The 25,854-nt window shown below is 41.5% G+C and overlaps 1 protein-coding gene and 1 long non-coding RNA gene across 5 annotated transcripts in view; both read right to left on the bottom strand.

Annotated features, from left to right (window-relative positions):
• LOC110507350 (NADPH--cytochrome P450 reductase) overlaps positions 1 to 25,854 on the bottom strand; it is a 44,777-nt gene that overhangs the window by 17,074 nt on the left and 1,849 nt on the right. Inside the window, exons 2-4 of one of the 3 annotated variants that reach the window (XM_021587283.3) lie at positions 22,300 to 22,379; positions 21,570 to 21,759; positions 3,265 to 3,313 (exon numbers count right to left, since the gene is read on the bottom strand). In XM_021587283.3, coding sequence (XP_021442958.2) covers positions 3,265 to 3,313; positions 21,570 to 21,745 — 225 coding nt within the window. In that variant the 5' untranslated portion in view covers positions 21,746 to 21,759; positions 22,300 to 22,379. Of the gene's footprint in view, positions 1 to 3,264; positions 3,314 to 21,569; positions 21,760 to 22,299; positions 22,380 to 25,713; positions 25,845 to 25,854 lie in introns of those variants that run through there. The other 2 variants (XM_021587286.3, XM_021587284.3) reach the window with 2 other exon arrangements.
• LOC110507352 (uncharacterized) lies at positions 10,438 to 14,806 on the bottom strand. 2 transcript variants are annotated; one of them, XR_002471117.3, is made up of 3 exons: positions 14,543 to 14,806; positions 14,195 to 14,336; positions 10,438 to 13,706 (listed from the first exon to the last, which is right to left on the bottom strand). It is a non-coding gene; the product is annotated as an uncharacterized LOC110507352 (long non-coding RNA). The 2 variants fall into 2 exon arrangements; XR_016492600.1 differs by lacking the exon at positions 14,543 to 14,806 and having other exon boundaries at positions 14,195 to 14,446.

Below are 25,854 nucleotides of genomic sequence, written 5' to 3'. Positions count from 1 at the left end.
CAGTTAGCAGGCTCAAGCAAGCTAAAACCCACATGGTAGCAAAAACGAACTAGCAGAAATTGTTAACAAGTTAGACATTTTTTAAACACACTTTGCGGTAGGCTACTATTTACTAGTCAACAAAAAATAATGTATGTCAAAGAAAATATATTCACCCCACCCAGTATTGTAATCAAAACTCACCAGAAAGCATGTAGTCCTTGGCTCAGACAGTGTAGTAGTGTGGGCTCAATAGCATCTCATTAGTGTGCAAGAGCTTGAGAATCAGCTGTACATGTGATGGAAGAGTGCACTGCATATGTGATGGAAGAATGCACTGTGCATGGCGAGGGTTGCAATTCCATTGAATTGGGGATAGTTTAACCTAAATCTGCCACAAGACCTAGAATTGCCTTGTGTGTATCCCACAAAAAATGGTTCACTGTTATAAGCTGATGAATTTAAGCAAAATTCCCAAAATTCCAGATCTTAACGTCCCATGGAAAATTTCCGGGAAAGTTTACGACCCTTTGCAACCCTAATTCAATTTTCCTAAGTCCCTTTTTGAGGCACCTGACCACATGACGGAACAGTAGTCCAGGTGTGACAAAACTAGAGCCTGTAGGACCTGCCTTGTTGATAGTGCTGTTAAGAAGGTAGAGCAGCACTTTATTATGGACATACTCCCCATCTTAGTTGCATCAATATGTTTTGACCATGACAGTTTACAATCCAGTGTTACTTCAAGCAGTTTAGTCACCTCAACTTGCTCAATTTCCACATAATTTATTACAAGATTTAGTTGAGGTTTAGGGTTTAGTGAATGATTAGTCCCATATACAATGCGTTTAGTTTTAGAAATATGTAGGGCTAACTTATTCCTTGCCACCTACTCTGAAACTAACTGCAGCTCTTTGTTGAGTGTTGCAGTTATTTCAGTCGTTGTAGTAGCTGACGTATAGTGTTGAGTCATTCGTATATATAGACACACACTTTACTCAAAGCCAGTAACATGTCATTAGTAAAGATTGAAAAAAGTAATGGGCCTAGACAGCTGCCTTGGGGAATTCCTGATTCTACCTGGATTAGGCTGGATAGGCTTCCATTAAAGAACACCCTCTGCGTTCTGTTAGACAGGTAACTCTTTATCCACAATATAGCAGGAGGTGTAAAGCCATAACACTTACGTTTTTCCAGCAGCAGACTATGATCGATAATGTCAAAAGCCACACTGAAGTCTAACAAAACAGCCCTCTCAATCTTTTTAGTATAAATTTCTCTCAACCAATCATCAGCCATTTGTGTAAGTGTTGTGCTTGTTGAATGTCCTTCCCTATAAGCATGCTGAAAGTTTGTTGTCAATTTGTTTACTGTAAAATAGCATTGTATCTGGTCAAACACTATTTTTTTCCCAAAAGTTTACTAAGGGTTGGTAAAAGGCTGATTGGTTGGCTATTTGAGCCAGTAAAGGGGGCTTTGCTATTCTTAGGTAGCGGGAATGACTTTTGCTTCACTCCAAGCCTGGGGGCACACACTTTCTAGTAAGCTTAGATTGAAGTAATGGCAGATAGGAGTGGCAATATCGTCCGCTATTATCCCCAGTAATTTTCCATCCAAGTTGTCAGACCCCGGTGGCTTGTCATTGTTGATAGACAATAATTTGTTCACCTCTTCCACACTCACTTTACAGAATTCAAAATTACAATGCTTGTCTTTCATAATTTGGTCAGATATACTGGGATATGTAGTGTCAGCGTTTGTTGCTGGTATGTTATGCCTAAGTTTGCTAATCTTGCCAATGAAAAACAATTAAAGTAGTTATCAGTTGGTTTTGTGATGAATTATCCATCTGGTTTAATGAATGAATGAGCGGAGTTTGCCTTTTTTCCCAAAATGTAATTCAAGGTGCACCAAAGCTTTTTCCTAATCATTCTTTATGTAATGTCTTAGTTTCAGTGTAGTTTCTTATTTTTATTCAGTTTAGTCACATGATTTCTCAATTTGCAATACGTTTGCCAATCGGTTGTGCAGCCAGACTTCATTTGCCACTCCCTTTGCCTCATCTCTCTCAACCATACAATTTTTCAATTCCTCATCAATCTACAGGGATCAAACCGTTTTTACAGTCATTTTCTTAAATGGGTGCATGCTTATTAGTGACTGGAATAAGCAATTGTGTCAAGTGCAGTGTCTGTTTGCGCCTCATTACACACCACAGACCAACAAACATTCTTTACATCAACAGCATCATACACTACATTAGGCCCAGCCTTTAGAACTTTGGTGTTCCTAGATATGGCTACTATATTGTGATCAATATATCCGATGGATCTGGATACTGCTTTCAAGCAAATTTCTGCAGCATTAGCAAAGATGTGATGAATACATGCTGATGATTTCCTTCCTGTGCAGGAATTTGATGCTAATTAGCATTTTCGAACCTGAGAGAAAATTGAACCGAATATATTGATAAAAATCACCTTGTCCGAGAGAGATGTACATGGTTATCAAAACGTCACGCCAGGGTGAGCCTACATGAAGCACAACCTTTATTTTAAGTGTTTCTAAATCCCCTATTGGTATTATGGCTATTTTCGACCCTCCAGTGTTGGGCTCTATGGTCTCAAGGCTTAGAAATCCTTATTTAACCTGTCTCCTCCCCTTCCTCTACAATGATTGAAGTGGATTTAATAAGTGACAGCAATAAGGGATCATAGCTTTCCATGTCATGGAAAGAGCAGGTCTTCTTTATGATTTGTATACTCAGTGTATGTCACCATTCATGGTTCCCATGATAAATCATTAGACAGTGAGCAACAGAGACAAGACGAAATGATGGCGTAAAATACCATCATTATTTTATTTATTTCATCTTCTGATATCTGGGGACTTTGCAGCCAAATCACACTTGCTTACTCAAGCCTATATCAATTTCTCAAGATCAGCTAGTAACGTTACTGCGCAGACCTAGGTTCAAATGCAATTTGAAATCTTTCAAATACATTTAGCGTTGGCTCTTTTCTGCCTGGATTGCCAGATGGCCACGGTTTTCACCTTTTCGACAATTCTATTGACTATTGTACCAGAAAAGCTCAATCCAGCCCAGAACATATTTCAAATGATTTCAAATAGCATTTGAACCCAGGTCTGGACTGAGGAGTCCGGAGGATCCACTGCAATCCGTCAAGCTGTCCTCTAGCTAAGAACCATTATGTAAAGCCAGTCTAGTAGCTTGACCATTGTCCTTCCCACCCCCAATATACCGGAAAATAGAAAAACACTAACTGTTTTCTTCATCTTCTCAATAAAACTAGTCTCTCGAGTAGAAGGTGATCTGAAAGAAAAAGAAGACACATGTTATGTACTTTCAAAGTCTATTGAGAAAATCATACACTGAAAAATCATTCTTTCACCACTATGTGCTGGGACATTAAACACTGCAAATCAATGATGCTTTTCACAAACAAGAAAAGCATATGCCTGGTACAGGGACGATCACTTTTCACACTAATAGTTTCACATGATGAACATTAATAGGAATGTTACAAGCATGTCATTGGAGGACCTTCACACTTTCCTATAGCCTGGTTGCCAGATCGGTTTGTGTTTCAGCCAACATTGCTTGGCATGACAGTGAACACCACAACAGAGGAGTTGGCTAAAAGAATGCCAGGCTATCGTGTTTAAGTACCTATTCTCACTACGAGAGACTGCCAAGAGAGTGAGAAAATAACCTCGGCTAGACCTTTTACTGCAATGTAAACTTGTTAACTTGTCACAGCTTCGACCGCTGCTTCCGGAGGCAGCGCATGTCACTGGCCCGATTGTCTGATCTTCATGTCTTAAAGTAATGATGGACTGTCGTTCCTCTTTGCTTATTTCAGCTGTTCTTGCCATAATATGGATGGTCCACAAATTAACTTTTAACAAGGAACACCTGTTAATTGAAATGCATTCCAGGTGACTAACTCATGAAGCTGGTTGAGAGAATGTCAAGTGTGCAAAGCTCTCAAGACAAAGGGTGGCTACTTCGAAGAATCTCAAATATATTTTGATTTAACACTTGTTTACAACATGATTCCATGTGTTATTTCATAGTTTGTCATCACTATTATTCTACAATGTAGAAAATAGTAAAAATATAGAAAAACCCTGGAATGAGTAGGTGCGTCCAAACTTCTGACTGGTACTGTATTTCAAAAAGTGAGGCTATCACATTTTGTACCATATGCCACAGTCTAAAGAGAGACTGTACTTCCTGATTTGGCCTTGTTTTAGATTTGGTCATTAAGAAATGCAAGTGGCCATGACTGATTTCAAACCTGAGTTGGTTTCGTGTGTGTGTTCGCAGGTGGGACACCTCAGCTGGTGTCAAAATTGTGACAAAATTGGTTTGACTTTGGATAGCCTCTCTCTTTGGATAGCTAGTTAGGAACCATCAAATTACACAATGTAAATGAGACAATATGTTCATGTTGCACACCATTTAGTTGTCATTAAACGCTTTCAATATTTGTATATACATGTTTACTATATTAGTTACAATGTTTTAAAGTCATTGAAATTTGGAGCCATTGGAATTTTAACATTGTCCCATAGGGATATCCAAAGTCAACCCACATTTACCACAGGCATTCTGAGTGGGGTGTGCAGCTGCACTTGTCGTGGAGAATTGTCTCAGAAATATAATACTCTTACAAGAACTTGTGAATTCAATATACACTTTAATACAAAGTAGCAAAACTGAGCACTTCCATGGAAGGACCCTATCACAAACATAACAGGGCCGAGCCCCTCCATGGAAGGACCTTATCACAAACATAACAGGGCCGAGCCCCTCCATGGAAAGAGACGAAATTCTCATATTACAGAGTCATGCCTTTATAGGATTTCAGTCTTTGCATAACGTATAGAGTCCCCTCCCTCTATATGAAAATTGCTTCCCTTGACCTTTCTCCATTATTTTCTTTTAATCTCAGAGTTTGCTCGTTCACGCCCACATCTGCTTTTGGTTAGGTTATAATGATGGTAGAACCCTTTTCACTTTCTAAAAATAATGTATGCATTGCATGCTTATGTTTTACGTGTTAGTCATCAGTTATCTTGCTTTCATCCTGCTTCCTGTATCCTTCTGACATAGTACGTCCAGCTGTCATAAATGTACGTATGGTCTTGGTTATTGTACTCTTTCAAAAATAGAGTATAGCCTGGGTGTCATATGGCCTGGCAACTAGACCTATTTAATGCTCAGCTCTCCTTAATGGTTCGCTCCAACACACTCTGAATTGATGATTACTTCTGTGCTGCCAAATGTGGGCAGGATGGAAACAAACCCAACCGTCATTTGTTGTGATGCAGTCACGACCATAAGTCTCACAAAATTCAGTTTTGGACGAGACCAATTTTATCCTATTTACAATTTGTAGTCAAATTTGACAGTAGAATAAATGTTTGACTCATATCAAATCAAAAATTGAATTGGTTACATACACATAGATGTTATTGCGGTTGTAGCGAAATGCTGGGTGTTCCTAGCTCCAACAGTGCAGTAGTACCTAACAATTCACAACAATAGACAAATCTAAAAGTAAAAGAATGGAATTAATATATAAATATTAGATTGAGCAATGTCGGAGTGGTATTTACTAAATTACAGTAGAATAGAATACAGTATATACATATGAGATGAGTAAAGCAGTATGTAAACATTATTAAAGTGACTAGTGTTCCATTATTAAAGTGGCCAGTGATTCCAAGTCTATGTATATAGGGCAGCAGCCTCTAAGGTCAGCGTTGAGTAACCGACGGAAGCCGGCTAGTGATGGCTATTTAACAGTCTGATGGCCGGCCTTGAGATAGCTGTTTTTCATTCTCTCAGTCCCAGCTTGGATGCACCTGTACTGACCTCGCCTTCTGGACGATAGCGGGGTGAACAGGCCGTGGCTAGGGCGGTTTATGTCCTTGATCTTTTTGGCCTTCCTGTGACAATGGGTGCTGTAGCTGTACTCAATGACACATAGGCTGGGGGGGGGGGGGGTTCTACTTAGCTAACATATGTTCATGTTTTAAGACGGTCATAGCAAGGTTCATTTAGCCATTTGATTTGGAGTTTTAGGCACTTAAGGTATATAAAATACATTACAATTATTTGATGAAACATTGAATTTGGCCTTATTGCTTAGTCCATAGAAATGTATCGAACAACAGCTCTATAAATGAATAAAGACATCCCCCCCCACCCCAATTTTTTTTAAATGAAGTTGGTCTGAAGTGCCTGTCCTATATCTGATAAGAGAGAAAAAAAATGTTTTTATGCATTTAACACCTTATTTAAGGCACTGAACTATCTTCATATATTCACTTCCATAATTTTTCTTACTGCTAACCGGCTACCTTCAGACTAGTTTTGTGAGGCTTGTGGGCATCCTCGAGCAAACTGACAGAAGTTGGCAGATCGGATGTACCAACTTCATACAAGTATCGTGATGCTTGTGGGGGTCGTAGAGCAAAACGGAAAACATCATCATACTTGTGAGTCTCACATCTTTGCATAGAGGGCTCAAAATATACTGACCAAAAATAAACGCAACATGCAACAACTAGCGATTTTACTGAATCACAGTTCATATAAGGAAATCAGTCAATTCATTAGGCTAAGCATTTCACATGACTGAGCAGGGGTGCAGCCATGGGTGAGCCTGGAAACACATAAGCTCACCCATTGGGGAGCCAGTCCCAGCCAATCAGAATTAGTTTTCCCCCACATAAAGACTGTATTACAGTCAGTTTCATCAGCTGTCCAGGTGGCTGGTGTCAGACAATCCTGCAGGTGAAGAAGCTGGATGTGGAGGTCCTTGGTTGGCGTGGTTACACATGGTCTGCGGTTGTGAGGCCGGTTGGACGTACTGCCAAATTCTCTAAAAAGAAGTTGGAGGCGGCTTATTGTAGAGAAATTAACATTAAATTATCTGGCAACAGCTCTGGTGGACATTCCTGCAGTTAGCATGCCAATTGCACGCTCTCTCAAAACTTGAGACATCTGTGGCATTCTGACAAAGGATAAAATGCTCACCAACAGGGATATAAACAAATTTGTGCACAACATTTGAGAAATGTTTTTTCTGGGATCATTTCTTTCAGCTTATGAAACATGGTACAAGCAGTTTATGTGTACCGTTTATATTTTTGTTTAGTATAATAAACATAAGAGCCCAGCAAAATGGATGAGTGTGACGGTATAGCAGGAACAACGGCACCTAGTGGTCAAAACCTGGTACTTTCACACTACTTTATGGTAAATGATGCAAGGGACTTCAACTACTAATTTTTATATGGGGAAAAAACTTCCAGATTCACAGGGAATACATTACATAGTATGGAAAAGCAATATTCCAAGCCACAGCTTCATAGTAATTGTCCAAAAGACAATTTATACTTTATACTGGTTGTTGGGGTGGGATTGCATGGGGTGTGGGGGGTATGGTCTGTGGGTGGCTTTTGTCCAACAAAATGTGGACTCCTCCCATCTTACACATTGGTAGGAAAAAGTTTACCCAACATCTGATTTGGAACACTATATTTATTTAATAAATATAAATTAACATTTGGATGCAATCAATTAGCTGAATTTCTCAGATCAAATTATATTGAAACAAAATAATGATTCATGACTTGGTAACAGGAAATACATTTATTTCCATGACATACTTCAAAAGTAATGTTAGACTGAAGTATACAATCAACTTTTATAAAGGTACTTATCATGCAACATCAATTGAAAATCTTTTGGATATCAGAGCAACCTCGAGGGAATCTTATTTGAGTCAGAAAAGGATGTTCATAGAGGGAAGATGTACAAAACCTTTTCAGAGAGCATATCCAACTGGCAAATCTCAATCTTAACCAAGACTTAAAAATAACTGATGTTGGCAAAAGATGGAGGGAAAGAGCATAACTAACGGAATTACAGTTCACGAAAACGTATGCTCAATCCAGTATAAACTAACCTATTATACAAGTGACAAAATGTACAAATTCTACAGCACAACAGCAGAGTCATGTCTTCAGTGTAAAATTAATAATTACTCAATAATTAATGCTTTCTGGGAATGCTGCAAAGTCCAGAAATTGTGGGCGGAAATAGAAAGATGGCTGCCAGAAGTATTACAAATGTAAACATACTTTTAATCCATCTGTCTGCATATTTCAAGACATGGCAACCCGATGGGTTGGACAATTCTCTTCTAATCACTCATCTTGAAAAAACTAAAATCAATCAATCCGCCATCATTAACACACAGGAAAATTCTAATTATTTATTATTTAAATATTGAAAGTGCGTGGGCTATGGAGAGAAACAAAATGGTGCAGTTTCAGGCCATGTCGCGATGCAGGCGCTGTAGATGTGGGTGTGTGTTAGTGGGTCTGGCAGGTTTCCGCAAGATAAATCTAAGACTTTATTAATACTTTTTAATGCCACTTGGAATGCAATTTCAGACCAATTCTACAACAAAAGACCTCTGCAAAAAGTACTGAAGGACACCAATTACTGAAGTTTAGGGACATTGTGCAAATGTGTTCATTAACAAGGAAACAGTTAAAGTACAGGGTTGACATTGTAACCAACAGCGCAATGTTAAATGCATATAAAAAATAAAACAATTGCTGATGCCAATCCACTACCTACCAGACCTGGGACAACTTCAACTACGCTCAAAATGAAGGGAAGAAACAACTTGCTCTCCTCTCTCTGTCAAATTGTACTACACCGGCTCCAACGCTCGTCAGATGAGGCAGGGCTTGCCAACTATTACAGACTACAAAGGGAAGCACAGCCGAGAGCTGCCCAGTGACAAGCCTACCAGATGAGCTAAATTACTCTGTTCGCTTCGAGGCAAGTAACACTGAAACATGCATGACAGCAGCAGTTGTTCCGAACGACTGTGTGATCACACTCTCCGCAGCCGATGCGAGTAAGACCTTTAAACAGGTCAACATTCACAAGGTCGCAGGGCCAGACAGATTACCAGGATGAGTACTCCAAGCATGCGCTGACCAACTGGCAAGTGTCTTCACTGACATTTTGAACCTCAACACAATTATCCCAGAAACCAAATTGCATACCGCCCCAACGGATCCAATCTCTACTGTACTCCACACTGCCATTTCACACCAGGACAAAACAAACACCTATGTGAGAAGGCTATTCACTGACTACAGCTCAGAGTTCAACACCATAGTGCCTTCAAAGCTCATTACTAAGCTAAGGACCCTGACACTAAACACCTCCCTCTGCAACTGGATCCTGGACTTCCTGATGGCTCGCCCCCAGGTGGTAAGGGTAGGTAACAACATACTCGCTACGCTGATCCTTAGCACACATCCGACGGGCCCCGTGTTCAGTCCCCTCCTGTACTCTCTGTTCACTCATTAAGTTTGCCGATGACACAACGGTGTCTGATCACCAACAACGACGAGACAGAATATAGGGAGGAGGTCAGAGACCTGGCCGTGTGGTGCCAGGACAACAACCTCTCCCTCGATGTGATCGGGATTAAGGAGATGATTGTGGACCCATTCTCATCGACGGGGCTGTAGTGGAGCAGGTTGAGAGCTTCAAGTTCCTTGGTGTCCAGATCACCAACAAACTAATATGGTCCAAGACAGTCATGAAGAGGGCACGACAAAACCTATTCCCCCTTAGGAGACTGAAAAGATTTGGCATGGGTCCTCAGATCCTCAAAAGGTTCTATAGCTGTACCATCGAGAGCAACTGAGGACCCATGCCAAATCTTTTCAGTCTCCTAAGGGGGAATAGGTTTTGTCGTGCCCTCTTCACGACTGTCTTGGACCATATTAGTTTGTTGGTGATCTGGACACCAAGGAACTTGAAGCTCTCAACCTGCTCCACTACAGCCCCGTCGATGAGAATGGGTCCACAATCATCATGCAACTGCTCGGCCTCCGACCACAAGGCACTACAGAGGGCAGTGAGTACGGCCCAGTACATCACCGGGGCCAAGCTTCCTGCCATCCAGGACCTATATACCAGGCGGTGTCCGAGGAAGGCCCTAAAAATTGTCAAAGACTCCAGCCACCCTAGTCATAGACTGTTCTCTCTGCTACCACACGGAAAACGGTACCGGAGCGCCAAGTCTAGGTCCAAGAGGCTTCCAAACAGCTTCTACCCCCAAGCCTACTGAACATCTAATCAAATGGCTACCCAGATCTCTTGCATTGCCCCCCCCCCCCCCCCCACCTTTACACTACTGCTACTCTTATTATAAATGCATAAGTCACTTAAATAATTCTACCCACACACATATATATACACAGTGCCTTGCGAAAGTATTCGGCCCCCTTGAACTTTGCGACCTTTTGCCACATTTCAGGCTTCAAACAGAAAGATATAAAACTGTATTTTTTTGTGAAGAATCAACAACAAGTGGGACACAATCATGAAGTGGAACGACATTTATTGGATATTTCAAACTTTTTTAACAAATCAAAAACTGAAAAATTGGGCGTGCAAAATTATTCAGCCCCCTTAAGTTAATACTTTGTAGCGCCACCTTTTGCTGCGATTACAGCTGTAAGTCGCTTGGGGTATGTCTCTATCAGTTTTGCACATCGAGAGACTGACATTTTTTCCCATTCCTCCTTGCAAAACAGCTTGAGCTTAGTGAGGTTGGATGGAGAGCATTTGTGAACAGCAGTTTTCAGTTCTTTCCACAGATTCTCGATTGGATTCAGGTCTAGACTTTGACTTGGCCATTCTAACACCTGGATATGTTTATTTTTGAACCATTCCATTGTAGATTTTGCTTTATGTTTTGGATCATTGTCTTGTTGGAAGACACATCTCCGTCCCAGTCTCAGGTCTTTTGCAGACTCCATCAGGTTTTCTTCCAGAATGGTCCTGTATTTGGCTCCATCCATCTTCCCATCAATTTTAACCATCTTCCCTGTCCCTGCTGAAGAAAAGCAGGCCCAAACCATGATGCTAAAAGTTCAATTTTGGTTTCATCTGACCAGAGCACCTTCTTCCACATGTTTGGTGTCTCCCCCAGGTGTCTTGTGGCAAATTTTAAACAACACTTTTTATGGATATCTTTAAGAAATGGCTTTCTTCTTGCCACTCTTCCATAAAGGCCAGATTTGTGCAATATACGACTGATTGTTGTCCTATGGACAGAGTCTCCCACCTCAGCTGTAGATCTCTGCAGTTCATCCAGAGTGATCATGGGCCTCTTGGCTGCATCTCTGATCAGTCTTCTCCTTGTATGAGCTGAAAGTTTAGAGGGACGGCCAGGTTTTGGTAGATTTGCAGTGGTCTGATACTCCTTCCATTTCAATATTATCGCTTGCACAGTGCTCTTTGGGATGTTTAAAGCTTGGGAAATCTTTTTGTATCCAAATCCGGCTTTAAACTTCTTCACAACAGTATCTCGGACCTGCCTGGTGTGTTCCTTGTTCTTCATGAATCAAACACTTCATGAAAGACCATGAGCTCATGTTGCGCAACATTTCTATAGGCTATGCAATAGTGGGAGAAAACATGGCCGCTAATAAAAAAAGAGGATCTAAGGAGCTTCTATAGGCTAGGCCTACTATATTTATTTCTCAACTTTCCTAATATTAAGCACATTGCTTATATTCACAACAGGAGTATAGCCTACCTGGCTGGCATGAAAATATTCCACTGGGAAAAGTGTCCTCCATTCACTATTTAAGTGCACGTTTCTATACAGATGCATGATAATGGTCCATTCTAAATCATAACAAATGTCACACATATACTAAATAATATATGTAAAGACAAGATCAAATCAAGAATAGTCTGATGGGTGACAATATTAGCCCATCACTTGTGAATTATATATTATGAATGTGTGAATGAAGCCCAGCATAAGAAACAATGCCTTTTTTAGCGAGTTGTTTGAATCATAGTTGCACACCTCATGTAGCCTAGCCCATAGGCCTATATGTTTTAATAAAGGTTTGTATCACAACTAAATTGGCCAAATAACTTCTTAAAATTTAGCACATTAATTCACTTTATAAGGGATGTAGCGCCTAACTGGCATGCATATATATATATATATAAGCAACGCGTGAGTTCCAAATTTGGGGAAGATCATTTTCACCATAAAAATGCACCTTTATAATAAAAGCATTACATGTATAATTGCATTTGCAGTCACTTTTGATTTTGATAATGGTGTTTTCTGCTAATGGAACATTTGCGCTTATAGCCATGTGTGCATTGCGGGGCTTATAATGTGAAGAAATAGCCTAATAGATTATCAACATTTTAAGCTAAATGTTCTGATCTGTTGCGTTAGCCACATTGCATAAACAATGTTTTTTTGATGCTAGTAATGGTTGTATTAATGTGGGATCTATCGCATCCCACAACTGTCCCAGACAGTTTAGAATATTTATTTCTCGCACAGAATAGGTCGACTTTTGTACTATGAGGATAGATTGACATAGGCTAATGATTTTGTGTTTCGTTAGACCTACTCATCTTGTTGGCTGCCGAGAAGTAAATGTGGACAGTTCATACAATATCGTCAATATGCACCTCGGAATTGGACAAGGACACGCGCAGTTGCATCCCCGATGTGTCTGTCTTCACTTGTAGCCTGTGAGAAAGACCCGATCACGTGACAGTGAGCCGTGTGAATTAAAGACGCTTCGGATTGAGCAGCACACTCAGAGAGAAGGGCACAACGCAGCACTTTGGGCTGCAAAGGGCATAGATTTTTTTTAGGGTGCATTAGAGTGCATTACGGCCACAAAGGGGATGCCGCCATGAAGGCAGTGCTGTCAAATTGTGAATGAGGCTATTGGTGTGTACAGACTGCGCACAAAAACAAAGCAGAGCACATGCCTTTCAAGTGACTTTTTAAAAATCATTATTAGAGCCTCAGCATGCAGCCTTACAATGCATTAAAAACAAAAACATGTTGTCAATGTTTGTAGAACAACTAAAGTTACTAGAATAACTCTAAACTTTCTTTGTTAACCGCTCCGCACAGAATAGCCGCATGTCGGCACTCCCTCAAATCATTTGGAGAAAATATTTAGATTTTATTCAGCTTTGTTCAATTGTATTCTTCTTACTATAAAATAATACCACAGTATTATAAGCATATCATGTCTGCTAAATTAACTAGTGTAGCCCACAGCCATTTGGCATAGCTAGATCAGGACCCAACATAAGGACAACTCAGAGTATGCTATTCTTTTCTTCTGAAATAAACACAAAATTCTTCATATCATGCTTCTTTAGACTTGTCTAAAATAAACAATGGATTCATTGTGAAGGTGTAGGCTATATTCCAAGGATTTATTATACTTTTTAAAATGTATTCTAAGCTGTGTGGGGAAGCCAGGAGATTCTAAATGTGTTTATGTTAACGGCCAAGTACCGTGAAACCCAGCAGTTAGTTGCTTGACAAATCACCGGCTGACAATTTTGTGACCGCCACAGCCCTATACCCTCCTGCATGTTACAGGTTTCCAACTCCTTGTTGATGGAGAAGCCTCTCTCGACAGCTGCCTGCCCATGGGACAGAAGAAGCTTCTTACAGAAACCCCAAAGCTCAGGGTACGATTGGCTGAGGAAACCATGCAGGAACACATCCAGCCTCGTCTCTGTGGGCCGGAAAGAGAGGAAGTGCTTACTTTTGTCCTCAAGGGATAGGAAGTTCCCACATCACCTGTAATAAAACAGTTGAAAATAAATACGTGAAAACTATTATTTAGATGAATCATATTACATCAGACATAAGTTATAGTTGTGTATACATTTGGTAATAAATCCAGAACAAAATCTCTTCCAGAACTATTCTATTAAACTGTTACTACCTGCAGAGACACCTCCTGAAAACTGCTTGTCGAGCAGAAACGTATGCACAAGACTGCTCATCCTTTCCTGACACCAGTCTGGGTCGGAGTATATGACAGTGAGGTCCAAACACACCGTCTTATGGTGGGGTATTTCAGGGGGCTCTTGTCCTGTACTTTATTTTGGATGTTTGACATAGCCTTCATGCAGTCCCTCCTAAACTCTAGGACAGTGAGTTCTCCTTACACTGTTTTTTCTCCAAGGACAGTGGGCCGTAATTTGCGCTGAATGACTTAATACAATAGAAAACTATCCTTACCATAATTTGATAGAAAGTAATACTTTAAATTCTCACATTACCTTGAGGACTGACTCGGCACCCAAGCTTATGTCAACTTCCTTCGGGTGGGCCCAATTATTTTGGTCAGCGACACCCAGTCTGATCATGTGCAATGGAGTGATGTCCTGGAGGAGCTCCCTCTTGACAGAACGCCTAAGCAGACTATGCCAACAGGAAAACTCAAAATGTAATGCAAATACCATTTTAACCACATTCATCATTAAATATATGTATATTTCCAAAACTCTCTTATCTTTATCATCACCTCTATCATAAGCTTCATATCATCAACAGTACAATCAGTGACAAGAGATTTAATCAAAACGGCAATATCAAAAATTGTGCACCGCTATAATATAAATCATTACCATTATCAACTCTTTGTGGTGGAGTGGCATCACTGGCTCGTCAATCTGGTACTTGGTCAAAAAGGGGCTGAAAGTCCTGGAGACAACCATGAAGAACCGCAGTTTGACCCAAGATGAGCTGATCTTGCTGAGCTGTTTCTGTGTCAAAACGACTGTTCCATGGGTTGAGAGCAATGCGAGTGGTGTAGTCAGCCTGTAACGTTAGCCGTCTACCGTAGTTTCATGTCAACTTCCGTTACCACTTCACCACAGCCAATCTCTGCTAGCTAACAGATTAATGCACATGCCGTGTTGAAAGAAAATATGCCAACAGTCATGAGTGACTCACTGACTTCTGTCCGCTGTGGGAACGTTACAGGCTGACTACACCGCTCACATCGCCTGCGCGAGCGTTGCAAAATAAATTTAGAAATCTGTATTATTCAATTATTGCGCGCCAACGAGTGTCTTCGTTACCAAGTTCTAAAATAGAAGTCAGTTCTATTTGTAACGCAGATTGCGCTGCAAGTCCTGTCACCTCTCCCATCTCCTCATTGGTTTATAGAAGCAGGTACCCACGTGCCATCTCCTCATTGGTTATACCCATGTGGGTGACTGAAAGACGAACGAGGTCAGTGGCGGTAATGCACCTAATTTATGAAAGTTGCCAATTGCAATATAAAGTCAAGAGAAGAAAGAAAAAGCCTGGAAGGAAGAGAGATGACTAGAAACGATTTGGTTGACCATTTTGTGTGTAGATTAATTGGCGGAGTAGAGGGCCTTGTGCATTTCAGGTAAAATAACTGAATGTTTATAATCCCAGGACAAATTAGCTAGCAACAGCAAGCTAGCTAAATAGGACAAATTAGCTAGCAAATGCAAGCTAACTAGCTAAATTGCCATAAATGTTTAATGCTTTTCGACCAGTTCCCAAATTAATATAATTGGTTCAGAGTTTTTGTTTTGATATTTTAATCTGCGTGTCGTGATCACGTTTGGTGTGGGGGGACAAAATACACTTATGCACGTTGGCGCACGCGCGCAGCCGGTTTGGGTTCCGTGTTAGTGTGGTTCCGCTCTGCGCGTGACTCAAGCTAAAATGAGTTCCTTCCATTGAAGTAAATCACAATCCTTTTACCCATTCTTTACATCACCTCTGTTCAACGCAAACGGAACGTAATAAAAAGTAGTCAATATCCCAGTCTACTTTATTTTTTTAGGACCTTTTAAAAATGTATTTAAGACTTAAAATAATTTATCTAAATTAAAAGCCTTAAGACATTAAGGACCCACGGACACCCTGGTCTGGGCAGGTGTGATGTCGTTAATGTTTGTATGATTTTGTCATTTGTATGTTCTGTATAATTTATAAAATCTTCCCAAAAACGTAATATAGTTCAGGAATACTAATCATTCACAACTAGGAGCAGTGTGAGTCGCCGATAGAAATGGGAAACATGCTTTTGTCCTCAAGCCGGGGCATCCCATTCAAACTTAACCATACAGAATTAAACAGCTATCAACTGATCTAACCACAAAATCCTTGAATGGAGAAGAATCTGTTCACGTCACTTGGTGCCAGGGGGCGATCAGAGGTTCTCAGAAGACATGAAAAAACAACGATGAAAGCACAAGCAGTAGACTTGGCTCACATGCGATGCTTGTGAGTTTCTTTGAATGAAATTCATTGAATAAGTCCAGATTCTTGGTACCAACTTTCACATTGACCCATCTGCTGAGCTGTGAGCAAAGCTCAGGCCAAACCTCAGTCACTGATAAGATAAGTGAGTGGAAGGCGGGGCAAGCATGACAGCACAGGAGAAGCTACTCACGGAGAGGTGGAGGGGCCAGGAAAAGAAAACAAAGGTCACTACTGGGCCCGGCTGGAACATTTAGTAAATTCCCCAGGCGCGTGAGGCTGTGGGTGCACTCTGACACAGAGGCAGTTTTGGCTTACCCGTCACCTCTACTTGTATCAATAAAATGTGATTGCACTGACTTATTACCTAATTAGAGGTAATAAGTGCACTGCCAATCACTTCCATTATCTTTTGCATTCACACTATGGACTACACTCAACTTTAGACCACTGAGGTGTATGAATACAGATAAATTATTAATGTCCTCTTTCGTGAACAACAGTAACAATACAGTAAACAAGGCGAGGGTTTAACTTTGCCAAGCAGCAGCTTAATCAATGCAAAAATAGGACTACCATTACAGCAATGTGTATTTAAGTCCACATTATGGTATGTAAGCTACATTATAGCCCCTCCCTCAGCAAATACACACCAGCACTGTAAACTGTAGGGCTTTGACGATACCAGTATTGTGATTTTTTGGGGTGGGCGTGACAAAAATGAAAACACGAAGCAGAACAAACAAGTTGGTCCTTTAAAAACCTGCTGTCTGTAAAATTGTGTGCTATAGCTTGGGAAATAAATGTGACTCTGGATGACAAAATAATGTTTGTTTTCAACATGTAAATGTTGAAATGTAAGCCGCTTCGTGATTTGTTTCCTTGCCACGATACGAATGAGGTGTGTGCCTTTGTAAACTGATCTCTAAACCATGATGCATTGTGTGCCTCCAACCCTAAACCCAAACATACAAGTATTACGTAACAAAAGGAACAACAAGCAGACAAGGATTTAGTTAGGCCCAGAAAGACAATAGTAATATTGCAGTAGCACTGTAGCGATCCTATTAAATTACGAGAGGGGCTATGTCATAAACCCTCAAAGTTACATAATAGCAGCCAAAATGGTCAGGGAGAAATCCAAAACCAGTCTAATTGGAATTAATGGCAGTAGAGGCATAGGTGATGCATTTCCTGCTTTTTAATAACTCAGGAAAATTAAGGCATGTGATGTATCAAATTGTATTATGGAATTATAGTCAACCTAACATATTGTCCTACAATTTACACAGGTTTTATACACATTTTCTGTACAAATAGCATCTAAAACAGTGTTTCCCAAACTCTGTCCTCGAGACACCAAGGGGTGGACAATTTGGTTTTTGCCCTAGCTGTGTAGTACAGCTGATTCAAATAATCAACTAACCATATAGCTTTGATTTGAATCAGCTGTGTAGTGTTAGGGCAAAAACCAAAACGTGCACCCCTTTGGACCCTGAGGACTGAGTTCGGGAAACGCGGCTCTAAAATATACAATATTATTCGGAAAGTATTCAGACCCCTTCTCTTTTACAAAACGTTGTTACGTTACACGATTATGCTAAAATACATTAAATATATATTTTTCCCTATATCTACACACAGTACCCCATAATAACAAAGCTTAAACAGATTTATAAATGTTAGCAAATTTATTCTAAATAAAACAAACCTTATTTACATCAGTATTCAGACACTGATACGAGACTTGAAATTGAGCTCCGGTGCATCCTGTTCCCATTGATCATCCATGAGATGTTTCTACAACTTCATGAGTCCACCTTTGGTAAATTCTATTGATTGGACATGATTTGGTAAGGCATACACCTGTCTATATAAGGTCCCAGTGTTGAAAGCGCACGTCAGATCAAATACCAAGCCATGAGGTCTGTAGAGCTCTGAGAAAGGATTGTGTCTAGGCACAGATCTGGGGAAGGGCACCAAAACATTTCTGCAGCATTGAAGGTCCCCAACAACACAGTGGCCTCCATCAGTTTTAAATGGAAGAAGTTAGTAGCCACCAAGATTCTATCTAGAGCTGGCCGCCTGGCCAAACTGAGCAATTGGGGGAGAAGGGCCATGGTCAGGGAGGTGACCAAGAATCCGATGGTCACTCTGACAGAGCTCCAGAGTTCCTCTGTGGAAATGGGAGAACCTTCCAGAAGGACAACCATCTCTGCAGCACCACCAAATCAGGCTTTTATGGTAGAGTGGCCAGATGGAAGCCACTCCTCAGTAAAAGACCCACTTGGCGTGTGCAAAAAGGCACCTAAAGGACTCTCCGAAACAAGAGAAGGAAACCTGGCACCATACCTACGGTGAAGCACAGTGGTGGCAGGGACTGGGAGACTAGTCAGGATTGAGGGAAAGATGAACGGAGCAAAATACAGTGTGATCTTTGCCTGCTCCAGAGCGCTCAGAACCTCAGACTGGGGCAAAGTTTCACCTTCCAACAGGACAACGACCCTAAGCGTACAGCCAAAGCAACGCAAGAGTGGCTTCGGGACAAGTTTCTGAATGTCCTTGAGTGGCCCAGCCAGAGCCCAGACTTGAACCTGCTCGAACCTCTCTGGAGATAGGTGACAATAGCAGTGCAGGGCCCGAGTGGCCCAGTGGTCTAAGGCACTGCATCGCAGTTGCTAGCTGTGCCACTAGAGATCCTGGTTCGAGTCCAGGCTCTGTCGCAGCCGGAAGACCCATGGGGCAGCATACAATTGGCCCAGCGACATCCGGGTTAAGGGAGTGTTCGGCCAGCAGGGATGGTCCCATCAGGCTCTAGTGACTCTTGTGGTGGACCAGGTGCAACGCACGCTGACACGTTTGCCAGGTGCAGTGTTTCCTCCGACACATTGGCTTCCGGGTTAAGCGAGCATTGTGTCAAGAAGCAGTGCGGCTTGGTTGGGTCGTGTTTTGGAGAACGCATAGCTTTGCCTATCCCGAGTACATACGGGAGTTGCAGCGATGAGACAAGACTGTACCTACCAATTGGATACAACGAAATTGGGTAGAAAAACATCTAAAAAATACAAATAAAATAGCCAGCCGTGCAGCGACGCTCCCCCTCCAACATGACAGAGCTTGAGAGGATCTGTAGAGAAGAATGGGAGAAACCCCCCAAATACAGATGTGCCAAGATTGTAGCGTCATACCCAAGAAGACCTGAGACTAATTGGTGCTTCAATAAAGAACTGAGTAAAGGGTCTGAATACTTATGAAAATGTGATGTCAGCTTTTTATTTTTAATAAATGTGAAGGCATTTTTTTTTAAAATCAATTTTAGAATAAGGTTGTAACAAAATGTGTAAAAAGTCAAGAGGTCTGAATACTTTCCGATAGCACTGTAAACAGAACATAAATGTCTGATTTTGTTTTCTTGGAAAGTTGTGAATGCTACAGAATTACATGATGCAATATCAGTACTTGTTACATTTACAACTTGTTTACAACGTGTATAGGGGATGTTGTTCCCACTGACGATTAAAACCTATCCAAACCAAAAACTGTGGATAGATGGCAGCATTCACGCAAAACTGAAAGCGTTAACCACCGCATTTAACCACGGCAAGGTGACTGGGAATATGGTTGAGTATAAACAGTCCAGTCATACTGTAAGCCACCAAACAGGCAAAACGTCAGATCCTGAGACAAAGTTGAGTCGCAAATCAACGGCTTAGACACGAGACGTATGTGGCAGGGACTCCAGACAATCACGGATTATAAAGAAAACCAGCCACGTCGCTGACACCAACATCTTGCTCCAGGACAAGCTAAACACCTACGCCCACTTTGAGAGAAACAGTGCAGGTCACCATAGCTCCTGTGGACTGCGAGCTCTCGTTCTCCGTGGCCGACGGGAATAAGACATTTGTGTCTTAACCCTCACAAGGCTGCTGGACCAGACAGCATCTCTAGCTGCGTCCTCAGAGCCTGCACAAACATATTCAAATCTCTCCCTATCCCAGTCTGTTGTCCCCACTTGCATCAAGATGTACACCATTGTTCCTGTACCCAAGAAAGCTAAGGTAACTGAACTAAATGACTATCGCCCCGTAGCATTCACTTCTGTCATCATGAAGTGCTTTGAGAGGCTAGTGAAGGATCGTATCAGCTCCACCTTACTAGACACCCTAGACCCAGTGCAATTTGCATACCACCCCAATAGATCCACGGATGACGCAATCGCCATCGCACTGCCCTATCCCACCTGGATAAGACGAATACCGATGTAAGAATGCTGTTCATTGACTACAGGTCAGCCTTCAACTCCATAGTACCCTCCAAGATCATCATTAAGCTCGGGGCCTGGGTCTCTGAACCCCGCCCTGTGCAACTGGGTCCTGGACTTACTGACGGGCCACCTCTAGGTTGTGAAGGTAGGCAACAACACCTACACTCTGCTGATAATTTATTTCAGTTACCTTCACAACAACATTCCCTTCCCAGGAAAGGGCTGAAAATAGCACATATATTAATATATGTATCCTTAGAAATAAGGTTAATGAAATGAAAAACTTGCTAACAACCGATTCATAAACTCAGCAAAAAAAGAAAAGTCACTTTCAGGACCCTGTCTTCCAAAGATAATTCGTAAAAATCCAAATAACTTTGCAGATCTTCATTGGAAAGGGTTTAAACACCGTTTCCCATCCTTGTTCAATGAACCATAAACAATTCATGAACATGTACCCGTGGAACGTTCATTAAGACACTAACAGCTTACAGACGGTAGGCAATTAAGGTCACAGTTATGAAAACTGTCCGCAATATCCTGAGAGAGGGTGGACTGAGGACTTGTAGGCCTGTTCTATTGGAGTGGCCATCACAAAGCCCGGACATCAATCCTATACAACATTTGTGGGCAGAACTGAAAAAGCGTGTGCGAGCAAGGAGGCACAAACCTGACTCAGTTACACCAGCTCTGTCAGGAGGAATTGTGGGAACTTATTGTGGGAAGTTTGTGGAAGGCACCCGAAACATTTGACCCAAGTTAAACAATTTAAAGGCAATGCTACCAAATACTAATTGTAAAAAAACAAGTTTAAATGTATTTGGCTAAGATGTAAGTAAACTTCCGATTTCAACTGTAAATACTACACATTCATTGTTTTACACTATCTTTTCACAGCACTGGTAAACAATGATTGACCAACTCCCTGACCAACATGGCTGACCTTTGGACCATCATAAGAAGGTTCATGCCCATTCTTCTATTCTAATTATATGAGTAATACAGTAATACTACTGTAATTGTGCTCTTAACACTATGTTTAGGCCCTTGTGACTTATTTCAACACCAATACTAGGTGGATTTGGTGAGAGATGTACAGCAAGCACATGGTGTGTATTTAGCACACAACGAGCGGTACTCACGGTTGGTCGAGCTTCTTGAACTCGGGGATGGGCTCGGCCTTCTTGCGGGACATGAACCAGTAGATGATGAGGCCGGCGATGAGGGTGAAGAGGAAGAGGTCCAGGTTACTGAAGAGAGGCTCTTCCTCCTCCATGGCCTCCGGCTGGGTGCTGCTCTCTGCTTCCACATCCGGCATCGTCACACACAGGGCTGCCAGGACAACCAGACAGGGCAGAGGTTAGAGGCCAGGAGCAGGGCTGTCCCCAACTAAAAAAGATCTTTGTCGACCGAAAGTCTGTTCTTTCGACCAATCGATTGGTCAAAGTTTTAAACATGTATTATCCATATATAGACACACCCTGTGTGTTTTAATAAAATCAACTATATGCATTGAGCTTAACTGATGCTTTAAGCGCACTGTTTGATGAAATAAGACCAAAAAAAGAGTTATTCAGATATCAAGATAACCAAAAGGGGGGAAAAAAACAACCTGACCATACTGGCTTTTGCAGATTCTGACATTACTCTCCAGAAGTTGCCGGTAATAGGCAACACGAGGAGTCGGCAACCTTTCTCATGTGGAATGCCAATTTATCTTACCATTTCTACTGATCTGCATGCCAGTTATGATTAAGCCAGGGAGTGCTTGGGGATAAAAAAGAGGAAGCGGCCTGCACGAAGGGGCAGAGAACGGAGAGGGAAGCGTGTGTTATGAAGAGTGTGAGAAGAGAGAAATATCTGTGTGATTACCCGTTGTGACCTAGACTGTCTGATTACCCCCACTGTGTACCAAACCGGTTTGGCTGAGGATCCGAGTTTTAGGATTACCCCTGGAGAATGGAACAGACAATGAGAATGGATTGTGAAATGGTTGATGAATTCCCCCCCTTTCCCCAGTTTCCCCAAACATTTGCATTCTAAACTAAGCAAAAAAAAGAAACGTCCCTTTTTCAGGACCCTGTCTTCCAAAGAGAGTTCGTAAAAATCCAAATAACTTCACAGATCTTCATTGCAAAGAATTTAAACACAGTTTCCCATGCTTGTTCAATAAACCATAAATAATTAATGAACATGCACATGTGGAACGGTCGTTAAGACAAACAGTTTACAGATGGTAGGCAATTAAGGTCACAGTTATGAAAACTTAGGACACTACTGACTCTGAAAAACACCAAAAGAAAGAACGTGCCTTAGGCATGCTGCAAGGAGGCATGAGGACTACAGATGTGGCCAGGGCAATAAATTCCAATGTCCGTACTGTGAGAAACCTAAGACAGCACTACAGGGAGACAGGATGGGCAGCTGATTGTCCTCACAGTGGCGGACCACGTGTAACAACACCTGCACAGGATCGGTACATCCGAACCTCACACCTGCGGGACAGGTACAGGATGGCAACAACAACTGCCCGAGTTACACCAGGAACACACAATCCCTCCATCAGTGCTCAGACTGTCTGCAATAGGCTGAGAGGGGCTGGACTGAGGGCTTGTAGGCCTGTTGTAAGGCAGGTTCTCACCAGACATCACCGGCAACCTATGGGCACAAATCCACCGTCGCTGGACCAGACAGGACTAGCAAAAAGTGCTCTTCACAGACGAGTCGCGGTTTTGTCTCACCAGGGGTGATAGTCGGATTCGCGTTTATCGTCAAGGGAATGAGCGTTACACCGAGACCTGTACTCTGGAGCGGGATCGATTTGGAGGTGGAGGGTCAGTCATGGTCTGGGGCGGTGTCTCACAGCATCATCGGACAGAGCTTGTTGTCATTGCAGGCAATTTCAACAGTATGCATGACAGGGAAGATATCCTCCTCCCTCATGTGGTATCCTTCCTGCAGGCTCATCCTGACATGACAATGCCACCAGCCATACTGCTCGTTCTGTGCGTGATTTCCTGCAAGACAGGAATGTCAGTGTTCTGCCATGGCCAGCGAAGAGCCCGGATCTCAATCCCAATGAGCACGTCTGGAACCAGAGGATGAGGGCTAGGATCAGAGGGTGAGGGCTAGGGCCATTCTCCTCAGAAATGTCCGGGAACTTGCAGGTGTCTTGTTGGAAGAGTGGAGTAACATCTCACAGCAAGAACTGGCAAATCTGTTGAAGTCCATGAGGAGGAGATGCACTGCAGTACTTAATGCAGCTGGTGGCCACACCAGATACTGACTGTAACTGTTACTTTTGGTTTTGACCCCCCCCCCCCCCCCCCCCCGCTTGTTCAGGGACACATTATTCCATTTCTGTTGGTCACATGTCTGTGGAACTTGTTCAGTTTATGTCTCAATTGTTGAATCTTATGTTCATACAAATATTTACACATGTTAAGTTTGCTGAAAATAAACAGTTGACGTTTTTTTTTTCTGAGTTTAGTTTGTATAAAGTGTACAAAGTTCTTAAGGTATAGGGGGCAGCATTTTCACTTTTGGATAAATAATAGCATGCCCAATTTCAACTTCCTGCTACTCATGCCAAGAATATAAGATATGCATATTATTAGTAGATTTGGATAGAAAACACTGAAGTTTCAAAAACTGTATGAATCATGTCTGTGAGTATAACAGAACTTATGTAGCAGGCGAAACCCCAGGGACTAACCGTTCAGATTTCTTTCTTTTTTTTTTAGGTTTCTGTCTGTTCTTTGAGTTCTCATTGGGAAACGATATTTCTTAGGAACTTGTTTTCAGTTCCTACCGCTTCCACTGGATGTCACCAGTCTTTGGAATTTGGTTGAGGTTATTCCTTTGTGCAATAAAGAAGTATGGCCATCTAGGAACTGCGTAACACTGTTGAGTGTTACGCAAGACTTGAAAAGTAGCTTGGTTTGTTGTCTTCCTGTATTTAACACAGATAGACCTGTCTTCAATTTGATCAATTATTAACGTTTAAAAATACCTAAAGTTGTATTACAAAAGTAGTTTGCAAAGTTTACAGGCAACTTTTGAAATATTTTGTAGTGACGTTGCGCAATTTGGAAGCTGTTTTCTTCTGGATCAAACTCGCCAAATAAATGGACATTTTGGATATATATGGACAGAATTAATCGAACAAAAGGACCAATTGTGATGTTTATGGGACATATTGGAGTGCCAACAAAAGAAGCTCGTCAACGTTTTGTGTAGCGCATGCAGGGTTGAAATATGCTACCCTCTTTGTTTACTGTTGTGCTACCATCAGATACTAGCTTCTTATGCTTTCGCTGAAAAGCCTTTTTAAAATCTGACATGTTGGCTGGATTCACAACGAGTGTAGCTTTAATTTAGTATCTTATGTATGTGATTTAATGAAAACTTGATTTTTATATCATTTTATTTGAATTTGCCGAGCTGCATTTTCCCTAAACATGGCTCTGGGCTAATGGTCTGTCGAGATTTCTAACTTTATAATGAAAGATGAAGAATAAATGCTAAGTTGTAAGAGCAAGGTTATTGTTGTTGACAGCCTATGCTGATTAATGTTTAGCAATTCACATGTAATGTCCACGTCTGCCAGAGTGCAACAGGTCACACGAGTTCATATCATGCCTCTTTCCTTATCTCGAGGTTCATGATACCATATCGCTCATTTATTAACTTTGGACAAAATAGACAAATTAAAACAGCCATCAAACAATATACCTAATAAAACAATGCCTCAATGTATTATTACACTAATAACAAGAGAGTGGATATAAGTTCAGTTTAGCCCAATAACTACTCTAACGGAGCTTACCATTACTCCCTAAGGTCCAAGGACTGTATATGTTATTTTCAGAGATAGACTGGCTCTGACAGCCAAATACTCCGTTTAAACGTGAATCGATGCTCAAATTGCGATTCGGTTCTAGAAACATAAAGCCCTTTACTTTCATATCACATCAAAATAATTTCGCAAATGCAAAATATACACTGGTTTAACCGGCTTTAATCACAGTTACAGTGACAAGTATTTTTCAACGACAACACGTTTCTGGCGGACTTCTTCAGTTACACACAGGTATTCAGAGCATGCTAGATAGCTAATTAGCAGTCTTTTATCTTCCGTAAACACGCGCTGTAACATGGAGATATGGCCGTGTGGGAACACCAACCCTAACCCTATAAAATGTCTATCAATTAAACCTAGCTAAAAATATATATTTATCGCTGGTATGAAAGATAAGGAAGGTCCTTATGCTTCCAAAACCTTACCTCAAGCGATGTGTCTCAATGTTCAAACAGAGCGTCGGATTTCTTAACAAAACATCCCCGTTCAGAAGACGTTGTGTAATGTAATGGAACAGAGTAATGACCAATGTCTACATTCAGTCAAGCAATGCCCAGAGATAAACA

The sequence above is a fragment of the Oncorhynchus mykiss genome, chromosome 27 (assembly GCF_057628025.1).
Source record: "Oncorhynchus mykiss isolate SJ-2025 chromosome 27, ASM5762802v1, whole genome shotgun sequence".
NCBI classification, from domain to species: Eukaryota; Metazoa; Chordata; class Actinopteri; order Salmoniformes; family Salmonidae; genus Oncorhynchus; species Oncorhynchus mykiss.
Note: the sequence above shows the minus strand (reverse complement) of the source record. Positions and strands in the feature narration are given on the sequence as shown.